Source organism: Triplophysa rosa, linkage group LG3 (assembly GCF_024868665.1).
Source record: "Triplophysa rosa linkage group LG3, Trosa_1v2, whole genome shotgun sequence".
Lineage (NCBI taxonomy): Eukaryota > Metazoa > Chordata > Actinopteri > Cypriniformes > Nemacheilidae > Triplophysa > Triplophysa rosa.
The window spans coordinates 5,688,363-5,699,861 of NC_079892.1; the positions used below are offsets into that span (position 1 = coordinate 5,688,363).

General features: G+C 35.4%; 1 protein-coding gene across 1 annotated transcript; it reads right to left on the bottom strand.

The window, feature by feature from the left end:
• Positions 1–2,794: 2,794 nt before the first annotated feature.
• Positions 2,795–6,334, bottom strand: LOC130552282 (C-C motif chemokine 2-like). The gene is made up of 7 exons (XM_057330501.1): positions 6,270–6,334; positions 5,972–6,095; positions 5,766–5,883; positions 4,657–4,697; positions 3,532–3,596; positions 3,265–3,391; positions 2,795–3,155 (listed from the first exon to the last, which is right to left on the bottom strand). Exons 1-7 carry the CDS (start codon positions 6,331–6,333, stop codon positions 3,023–3,025), a joined length of 672 nt encoding a protein of 223 aa, XP_057186484.1. The 5' UTR covers position 6,334; the 3' UTR covers positions 2,795–3,022.
• Between the last annotated feature and the right edge of the window lie 5,165 nt (positions 6,335–11,499).

The window sequence follows — 11,499 nt, forward strand, 5'->3', positions numbered from 1 at the left end:
TCGATGGAAGAACACAATGCTTTGTGGTAAATGTAGTCAGAAGCAAGACGACTCGAATCAAAAAGACGCAGGACAGCTGTGCGAATGCTTCGAAAGGTGCGGACATGATATTGCAAAGTATAGCTATAATGTATTTCAAGTATTTATGTCAGCATCAAATTGTTACACAGAAAACGTAATTGAAAGAAGTTAAATAGAAGGTTTCACAGACTACGAAAGACCGATTCTTAAACAATTCACGTATTCTAGTAATGTTCGTGCGCCATCTTCTGGAATATACCATTAAATAAATGTATGTCAAAGGGATAGTTCACCCAAAAATGGTTTCCGTCCTCAGGTTGTTTCAAACCTGTATAAATGTATTTGTTCTGTTGAACACAAAATGAGATATTTTGAAGAATTAAGGAAAACAAACATTTAATTTTTCCTACTATGGCAGTGAATGATGAAAATTGCTAACATTCTTCCAAATATCTTTCTTTGTGTTCAACAGAACAAAGTAATTTATACAGGTATGAAATTACACAAGGGTGAGTAAATGATGACAGAATTTTTTTTTTGGATGAACTATCCCTTTAAAAAACATTTTGCGCAGTCATATAAAAATAAAACACAGTGAAGGTTTACAGTACGCAATAATAATTGTATTTTACAATTTAATTCATATATACAGCGAGTGCATCCAAAAAATCCTGACCCATACATATATTTTGATGATTTTGAAGCACTATTAAACAAATGTATGTTTAAAAACATTTTGCACCATCATATTATAAAAATAAACAGAGTGAAGGCTAACAGTACACCATCATAATGTTATTTTACTATTGAGTTCATATATAGAGTGAGTATACAGAAACTCTTGAAGCATACATTTATTTTGTTGAGTTTGAAGAACGTTTTTTTGTCAATGTGGTTTATGGCTCGCTTTACCCACTGCTCATTAGGATTCACACAAAACTGCTTTTTAGCTTTGGTTATGAGGCTGCGTCAGATGAGAGATACACATTACAACAACATGTGTATGCTTGTACCAATATTTCTGTTCATCCCAGAATGGGATTTATGCATAGTTGAGATACTCACACAACATGTCTGAAAGGGCAACTGCTGCTTGTCCAGAAATAAGACTCCAGTCGTGGCAGAGGTGTAACGGTCTTGGATGGTTCTGGGCAACATATGCTGTTTGCTTTTATAATTGCAAAAGGAGCTGAAAAATAACATTGTAGATGAGTGATTTCTTACACATACACATGATCCATACAACAGCATGGTATTCAATCACTTATTAATTTTTTAGATATTCAATGAAAGATATTCAATTATCTATTCAAGTTTCCTACACACTAGGAAAAATAAAGATTTTACATAGGCCTACACTGCAAAAAATGACTTTCTTACTTAGTCTTTTTTTCTTGTTTTCCAGTAAAAAATGTCTAAAAATTCTTGAATCAAGATGCATTTTCTTGATGAGCAAACTGACCTAAGAAAATAAGTCTTGTTTTTAGTAAAAAAAATATGACATTTCAGTGAATTTGTGCTTAAAACAAGCAAAGAAATCTGACAATGGGTTAAGAAAAATAATCTTGAATTAAGGGTTACCTTTTTCTTAGTCACTCAATTCAAGATTATTTTTCTATCTTCATATTTTTTGACTAAAAACGAGACTTATTTTCTTAGGTCAGTTTGCTCATCAAGAAAATGCATCTTGATTCAAGATTTTTTTTACATTTTTACTGGAAAACAAGAAAAAAAGTAAGAAAGTCATTTTTTGCAGTGTATATACATTCTGTTAATGTTCTTCAGACATTATAATTTTGTCTCTTTCCAAAACAGTACTAAGATATCTGACAGAATGTTAGACACTCACCAACTGATGAAAGATGCAAAACACAGCACAGAAACAGGGCTGAAAACATCGTCCTCATTCTCTAGTTATGCACAAAAGCAGAATATATTTTATGTTCGATGAGTTGTGTGTATAAAGTGATATGCCAGTGGTCTATAGAGACTGCAAACTGGTAAGAATTACTTATTGATAACTTTAGACATAGACATTAACTTTAAAGACACCAGATGTTGATGTAACGTTAATACAATGTTTACTTTAGACTCTTATACTCATTTGAAAGAACAGGAATTGTATCATGCATACATTTTTAATGAAGAATGTTTATATTTCTCAATGGTGTTCATGACATATTGTATAGCCTATATGATCGCTAGGCTTTATATTTGTTTTAAAATAAACATTTTATTTCATTTTAATTACAGTTAATAGGCATTTAGCAAAATATTCACATATTCACAGACTTTTAGGACATACCTTTGTCTAACATGATTACATGATAGGCTATTTCTTTGGTTGACTTATCAAATGAGGTGGCAACGTTTTTTCCGGGTCCAGTGTAAATTCATGATAATAATGAATTCTTCATTTTTATATTTAAACATTGAGAATGAAAACGTTTATGATAAAGCTAGATGATGCCATCTTTGTATGGTGGGTAAAACCACATTCACAAAACAAGATGCCTTGAATTCAAACATTTTGCTTTTGACTTTACTATTGTTGTTTTTTTAAAATCTCCAATAAAAAGCATTGAAAACATCACACATGTTTTAGTAAACTGTAATTCTTCACTTGTATTATTGTTCTTATGTGTTTTCTGATATTTGCAATTCCTAAAACCTGCCATAAAAACGAAATAAAGAAGGAAACCAAGTTTGAAATGGTTTATAGAAATTGTTGCTTATACAAATGCTGCTTTACAAGTTAAATTTGATTATAAAAGCATTTATTTACAAAGTAAATGACAAAATGGGTACAACGTGGTGGTTTAAAACAGCTAGTGTGTGAGATCATTTAAATACAAAAAATACAAAAACGGAATAAAAAAAATATATTTTTAAATGAATACTGTATAGCCTATATACGGTACTTAATGTGCACCATCATAATATAAACAAGAGGGCAAAATATTAAATAATATTCAATCATGTACATTTCACCACATTTTATTTAGTCTGTCAGACCCGTCCCTAGAGTATTTGCTGTTTGTGTAGTTCTTTTCTTGTTCACTTTAATAATATGGCTGTTCACCCAGGCTTTTTCTGGATCTGCACAAATCTCCTTGCCTTTAATTGACCGAAACCTGAGGGCAAAAATTATGACAACAAGACATAAGTGAAAGATTTTCTAAAGCTGGCCCTTTCAGTTCAGTTTGAAATACCGAAAACAACAATTTCAGTGTAAACACTTACACAACACGTTTTGTGGGACAACTGCTACTGGTCCAGTAAACAGACACGATCTTCTTCAAAGGAATCGGCTTATTAGGAATGTTTTTTGGACAGCATGTTGATTTAGCAGAATCAAGTGCCGCAGGACCTTAAAGAATCAAAGATTTGCCATTTAACCTATAGTTCATATATGACATTGTTGCAGTAAATGCATATTGTCTGTCATATTTAAAACCCAAATAGCAGCACAAATGTAAAGTATTTACAGTATATCCAATTCATACTTACCACTTGAGGTCAGATGAACTGAGCAGAACAGACCCAGAAGCAGTAGAGACATCAGATTTGCCATTCTTTAGGAATATTTTGTCAAATAGAGATTAGAAAAGCCTACCAGACTTATAGGTGCTCTCTGAAGTGGTTTGAGAGTGTTGAGAACCTGCGCTTGTGCTCTGATTTATAGGACATGACAGCTATTCTTAGACATGATGTGGACCGCGATTTCCAAGTATTGAAATGACGTATTGAAATAACGTCCTTATCAAACCTTCAATTGTTTCCTTTGACTTCCTCTGGTTCATGGGTGTCATGGTTGTGAAAATAGTTTTTCTACTTTGGTGTATGTTGTAAAAGAAGTCTTTAATACCAAAGACAGTTTTCCTCATTGCAAATGCGCATGAAATGCAACTGTGTGTAATATAATGTTCGTAAGCAATCTATCTAAGATAATTTCACAAAAGAAAAGAAAATAACAGCATATGGAAATCTCAAAATGGCCAATAGATTAATATATTAGTCTTTTACTGTCACAGTTCTTAAATGATATTAAATGAAAACCAGTGTCAGTATATATTACCTTAATTTACAGTAAATGCAATGCTTTATTTTACTTCTGTATTTAACCAGGGTCAAAGTTAAAACATTGTTCCTTAAATGGAAAACATGCTCTAAACCCCCGTTTCTGGTTCTCAAATCTGTCTCAGCAGTTCTAAAGAGTAGATGTTCCAAGAAAATATCTGAGAATTGCATTAAAGACAAATAGATCCAGAATAATTTAAGCATGTTGTTTCATTTCTTATGGAATGGAAGATATTCCTACAACATATGGACGGTTCTCAGTGGCAACGTAAACAAATGTGGCCCAAACTAAACCTCTGCAAAGAATCAATGACTATTGAGTAGGTTCAATTGAATTTAATGTACAATAAACTATTAATGGAAATTAATATAAATAAAATAAAACAAATTGTTTGTTATATTATAACCAAACGCAGACTGGAAGTTAACTTCGGGCAAGGCATGTGTGTCTGATGAAACCGTCTATTAAAAAATGCACTTCCGAGTGTCAAAATGGTCCAGGGTTTTTTAAATAGTTGCTTTTAAAATGGTTCTTTTCCTACTACTTTGTTTCACTTCCCCTCAGGGTTGTTGTCTGTCTGCGTATCTCTGCCTGCCTGGTTGACAGAGGTTGGACAGATAGTCTTTTACTTAATAGTCATTGTCTGTATGTTTATTCTTACCTAAAAGTCATCTAGTAATATATTTTCAGTTTGGTAACAATGTTCTAAGTCCATTTTCATTATTTTACACAAAAACCTTAAGGAAAATGGAATTTAATCTGAATAGACACTGTTGGCTGGAAAGTTTGTGACAGTAACATAGTATAAACTTATGTGGAGAGAGAAGAAAACGTGTCATGGAATGATGTCAGAAGGTTTCAAAACCTATAGTCGCTCGAATCAAATTCAAGACTCTACTCCTGGCCTACAAGACCACCACTGATTTGGCACCCCCTTATCTTCACTCGCTAATGCAGACTTATATACCCGCCAGATCCCTACGCTCTGCAAACGAACGACGTCTTGTGGTGCCATCCCAAAAAGGTAAAAAACCTCTCTCACGTACCTTCTTGGGATCGGTTCTATATTTATGGAATGATCTGCCTATCTATCTCTTTTCTACTCTTTCAAAAAACAAACAAAAAATACTTAGCTCTGTATACTGTGGTAGGCTATATGAGACCAGTTTTCTTTTATTGCACTTTTGCTTTTTGTTGTCCTTATGTTGTTCCAATTGCTTCCATTCTTTCCCTCATCTGTTAGTCGCTTTGGATAAAAGCGTCTGCTAAATGACTAAATGTAAAACCATGTGCAATGTTTCTTGTGTATTTTGGTGTTGCATCAATCCCATATTTAGGATTTGAATAACTGCCTCAGCATATTCAAACGTACACGTTTTTTGAAGCAGTGAATGTGTTGTACAGTATAAGCAATCTTTGGAAAAGAGACACAAGCCTTGCTTGCATTCACATTTACACGTGAAATTTAAGAGGGAAACTTCACAACACACGGACATATTTATGTTATATACATTTTAATGAAAAGAGTTTATACAAATCATAAATATTTTGTAAAAAAATACATGGTTATCATACCATATAAACATGAGAACATGGTATGAGTGAAGCATATGTACAATGTTAAATTTACACATCAAACAGAGATGAACAGATTCTTTTAGACTGTGGTGGTTTGAGTCTTTGGTGTAGCTGTAGTTGTTCTGTTGTCCACTTTAGCCATATGGCGGCTCACCCAGGTGGTTTCTGGGTCTACACAGATCTTCCTTTTATCAGTCTGAAACCTGAAGAGATAAACATAAATAACGTCTTATTGAAAAACTCTTTCACATTAACTTTAAAGTTGAAATGAAAAAATGACAGAACACTTACACAATGGCACGCTTGGCGCAGTTATCGCTGGTCCAATAGTACAACTTCACATGCTTCAAAGGAATCAGTACATTATTGAACTTGAAACAGCACTCTGAATTTACCATCTCAGAAGCAATTGGAGCTGAAATATCAGAATTTGTAAAATATCACAATCTGCTATACGAGTTTTCAAGACAATGTTTATGTAAAATGTTTTAGTAATTGCATACTGTTTTACACTTCCAAAAATACAACAGCAACCATTCAGTCCTTCAAAATTGCTGAAAAAAATGCAATGCGTGAAAAGAGGTCTCACCACTTGTAGTCAGCTGCAGACAGCAGAAGATCACCAGAAACAGCAGAGTCATCAGATGTCTCATTCTTCCAGATGATGTGTTCACAGTGAATAAGCACAGAGACATATGAGGGTCTAGACATAAAAAGGTTTCCCAGACACTCTTGTGGCTACGCTACAGTATTTAAACCACACTGTACATGACAATCTACGGAATATGTAAGCAAATAAAACACTATCACAATGAATCTGAACGTCATGAGAAAAAGAAGCCCGAAATGTTTTTATGTGATATAAATTTTCTTGGGACTGAGAGGATCGAGAGGTCAGATTTAGAACAAACAAACTGTTCCTTTCAATACAGGCTAAGCCTTCACATCCCCTGAGATGAGAAGCAATTTCTGCAGAAGTGGAACACACGCTGCTTCTAAAACGCTTTCTGCTGATCTGCGGAGATTAAAATTAAAATAAAGCACTATTTTTAACTTTTTTGGTTAAAAGGGGAAAAAAACATAAAATATTAAGCAAGTACATAAAAATCTGTGTTCAAAATGTCTTACCGTACCCCGGTGCGCAACGGTAAGCGTAGACGTCGTTCATCTCTACGTGTTACGTCACACCGTAAACAGAACGAAGAGGACCCGGCTACTTTATTGCGTTTGTAAATTGTGTGCTGAGATCGGAGAAGTGTTTGCAACTTGTTTTTGAGTTACAATTTACAACAGCTGTTAGTAGTATAACATCTGTCATCCACACGGCGGCATTTAATTAGGAAAGAAACAGCAAACATATGGGGAATGCCAACAAATTAATTTAATAATTCTTTGCTCTACATACAAAACCTGTTGTCGAATCCAATAGACTTCAAAATTAGAAGAGCCTGCAGTCAAAAAGGCAAAGCGACAGAGCCTGCCTGTGCTAAAACGAGATTAAATATCGGCGGGGAGAGGAGGCCACAACTCTTGAGATCTAAAGGGAATGAAGTATGATGCTAAAACTTAAGTAACATGATACATTTTAAAATATTTGTTTTCAGTTTGTCATAACAAAAGGGACAGGTATTATAGGCCAGATGACATATTTTTCAATTTATGTTAACGTAGGACTTAATGATAAACTCATACTGTAACCAGCAGTGTTGCCAGATTGGGTGGACAATTTCCAGCCCAAAGGCTCAATAAAACCCGCCCACTCCAACAAAAACCAGCCCAAATTTTAACTGCCAAAATAATGTGTGACAGAAATGTATTGCGATGTCAATCAACGATGATAATGACCATTTTATCTCCTTACAACGAACTATGACAAGATGAAAAAATGCAATTAAACCAGAAAAACAGGTCAAACGGATCAAACATAGCATTAAAAAGAGTTAGAAAATATGACTAATATGTCCAGAAACCACTTCAGCGACAATCAAGAAATTAACCAATGACTTTAACCCTCAAAAAACACATTTTGTGCAAAAAGTGGCCACTTCAATTAATCGATTCAGAAAGCTGAGTAGGCATTTTCCACTCGTTCATGAACTTCATTCACACACCACGGCAGCCAAAAATTTGCAATTCATTGATACATACATACAACAGAACAAAAAAAGAACAGCAGCAACAATAATGTGCTCACCTTTGAGAGTTGCCTTAACATCTGACAGAACTACAGTACGTCTTTCGTGAAGTATATATTGCAGAACATATAATGCAAAATTTAGCAAGTGCAGCAGCTTTCAAGGACGGGTATGATGAACAGAAGTAACATTAGCAGAATCCCATATTCAGTTTGATTTTTATTAAATCACTCAACTGCTGTGAATTCAGTTATAGTTATATTTACAAAGTATTCAAGTCGTCTGTCACCACTTGTGTAATCCACGTTGTGAGATTTGAGTTACTCTCCCTATCATGCAACATATATTTGGGCAACTTTGGCATTGCGATCGCTTCAATATACAAAATCTGGTCCTTTATCGCACCAAAACCCCGTCACTCACGAGCCATCACATGATCTCATCTGTAGATTGATTGACAGGTGAGGTCTCACTATCCCAGACCTGTTTGGTTAAACTGAACCAATAAGGGCTGTGTTAAGGAATAATGTGTTTGGACTACACATTACTTTCGAACGTTTTGAAATAACTTGACTAATCAAAAGCAAAGAAAAGGCAAGCAGCTTGGGCGGGTTTTTAATTTCATAAGCAGCCCAAATTTTGTCCACCCGCCCAATGCATTTTTCTCCGGTGTAACCCGTTCAAAAGAAGCCCAATTGGGCGGCAACCCGCACAATCTGGCAACACAGGTAACCAGATGATATCCGCGCAGAATAGCAGTGCCGAAGCACAACCCATACAGAAAATAACTTCGCAAATATGTTATTTTACACACAAGATGGCGATAGAGTGGTAAAAGTTACGGATTGCAGCATACATCTGTCAACTCAGTTGTGTGTGCTTTCAACGTTGTAGCAACATTTATATTTTGTTATTAACATGCAGTACCAAAATACTATGTGAAAAATAATTGCATTAGTCGATTGCTACCTGTGCTAAGAACAGAAGTTACAGCACTACAGTCCCTTTCTACTTGAAGTCTTGTGCAAACCTCTACTGCACTCTAGTGGTTAAACGTTTTTTTTTTTAAATTCTCATTAGGAAATATGATAGAACCTCTAAGGAACACTAGATATAAAAATGTTTTTGTCCAAGGCAGGGATTATGTCATTTTAATATGCTACAGTCAATTAGATATTGATTTTTGGATAATAAAATCAAGAGAGGGTGAAAAGGTAGAATGACACAGAATTGGTCTACTAATCAAACTCTTCACAGATAGTTAAAAAGAAACGAACAAATAAAAGAAAGGAAGGAAGAAAGAAAAATAAATTTGCTCTCAGTTTGCCGACAAAAAAACATCAATCAAGTAAATAAGTTTGTTCTGAAAAGTTCAAAGTATACTTTGCCACAAATGTGACTTAGGGTTGGGCGATGTCTACCAAATTGACATCGGACGATGCCTACAGTGAAACATCGCGATGGACGATGACATCGGGGGGCGGGGCGAGGCGGGGGTTGTGGTATATCAGTTTGCTAGATGGCCATCTGCCAAAACATTAAAAACAATGATATCAGTGATCCAGACTGCGACCAGAACACATTTTGTGACCAGTTTTCAAGACAGCATGATTTTTTTCACAAGTACTCGCACATGTACGACCTGCAAATTTGGAATTTCTTCTGGTTGTTATTTCATGTGGAAAGACGAGTAGATCGTGAGCCCAGCAGTGTAGGCTGTGTGTGTAGGTGTGTGTGTGTGCGTGCGTGTGTGTGCGTGATAAGTCAACTACGCGGGTCACGCGGCACTGATGTTTCCCGCTGCCATTGCGGACGCGCATAGTTCAGGTCGTCATTGACAACTTTACACACACACAACGTGAGCGCATTACGATTCACTATTTGCGTTCACTTTCTACATCCGTCTCGCGCACACACGCGTCGCGCAGCTTCCAAATCATACTCAACTGCGGATAAGCATGAATGGACGAGCTCGACACATGCGCAGAATGTCATACTGTGGACTCGGCTGTCAACATCTGTCTTGGGAATGTGCTGTATGAGTACGGGATGTGCGGACAACCGCGGTCCCTCCTGATGACGAAAATTGCGTCTTTTCAGAAAAAGACATAGAATAGTAGTAAAATAGAATAATAGTAAAGAAAACATATTTAAAAAGTATTAAGCAAAACTATTTTGTTATAATAATACTTAGAAATGATTGACCTTGAATAGGTTTAAGAACCTCCACTTAACTATATAAAAGGGTCAGGCAGCGCACATTTGTGAATGATTGCTGATCTGTTTGGTGCAGCTGACTGATGGTAAAAGTATTTTATTAACAAAAATGTTTACATTATTGATGCATGTGTGGTAGAGCACAATGCTTATTTGAATAATGTTGAATGTGTGTATACATGTATACTGTATTATTAGGGATGTAACAATAGCAACATTGTCTCAATATTGTCGTGGTCACATGACTGTATGAAACGATAGGTCTTCTGGGCCTAACATAAAGAAAGTTAGAAAAAATAATAGATGTTTGTCAAGGTCCATCTTTATTTTTTTTAAAGGGATTTTTAGGTCATTTGACCCATCTCATACTATAACTCATACCTCTAAGCAACAGTTATGATAAGAGGATAAAGAAAAGAGGATGCTCCAAGTCATCATTTGTCATTTTAAATATTGCAATAAATACCGGACCGTGGACTTTACCGGGGTATTATCGTACAGTGAGATTTTGATATTGTTACATTCCTATGTATTATTTAAGATAACCAATTTATTAAAGCTCACTAATTATTTAGCATATTAAATCCACAAAAATGTTTACCTCAGGAAAACTGTTGGTTTCCTGTTGTTTCATCTCTTCTACAAAGTGCTCAGATTATATTCTGATGTGCTGGTTTTTGAGATTGCAAAAAAATGGAATTTTATAATTCATATATTTCTATGTATTTTAATATTCAGTACTACAGTGGTGTTAAAATCAGCCATTCAGACCACGCTAACCTATTTCTGGCCCCAATGCTCTGCACACCTCTGCCATCACCAACAGATCACACCTTTTTTTTCTTATTGTCACATTCTTTGTATACATGAAGGTGATCAGATGATATTCTGCACACACCATCTCTTATCCAGCTCTGATATATTCAAGCTCAACATAACGTCTTCACTGTTAACACATTATCTGAAAGAATGAGACGTCTTATGGCTTTGTTGTTTCTGGTGATCTTCGGCTCTCTGCCGCTGACTACAAGGGGTGAGATGTCTTTTCCTGTATTACGACAAATCTTTTTCCCAAAGCATTTGTATTTTGGTAGCATTCCAGTTTGCTCTTTTTAAAAACACTAAACGTACTTCGAAAACTATAAGCAGATCATGGTACAGATTTTACAAATCTTAACATTTCAACTATAGCTGCCTCTAAATGGGCCAATTCCAAGTGCTGTTTTAACTTCAACAACACACCGATTCCTTTGAAACGAGTGAAGTCATACTACTGGACCAGCAGAGAATGCTTCAAACGTGCCATTGTGTGAGTGTTCTAATTTGCAGAGTTTAACTGAATAAGTCTAGATCTGTTGAAACCTTTCCCAGAATCATTGTTATGTTTGTCAGGTTTCAGACTGAAAAAAGGGAGATCTGTGCAGACCCAAAATTCACCTGGGTAAGTGATTATATTGCTAGGATAGA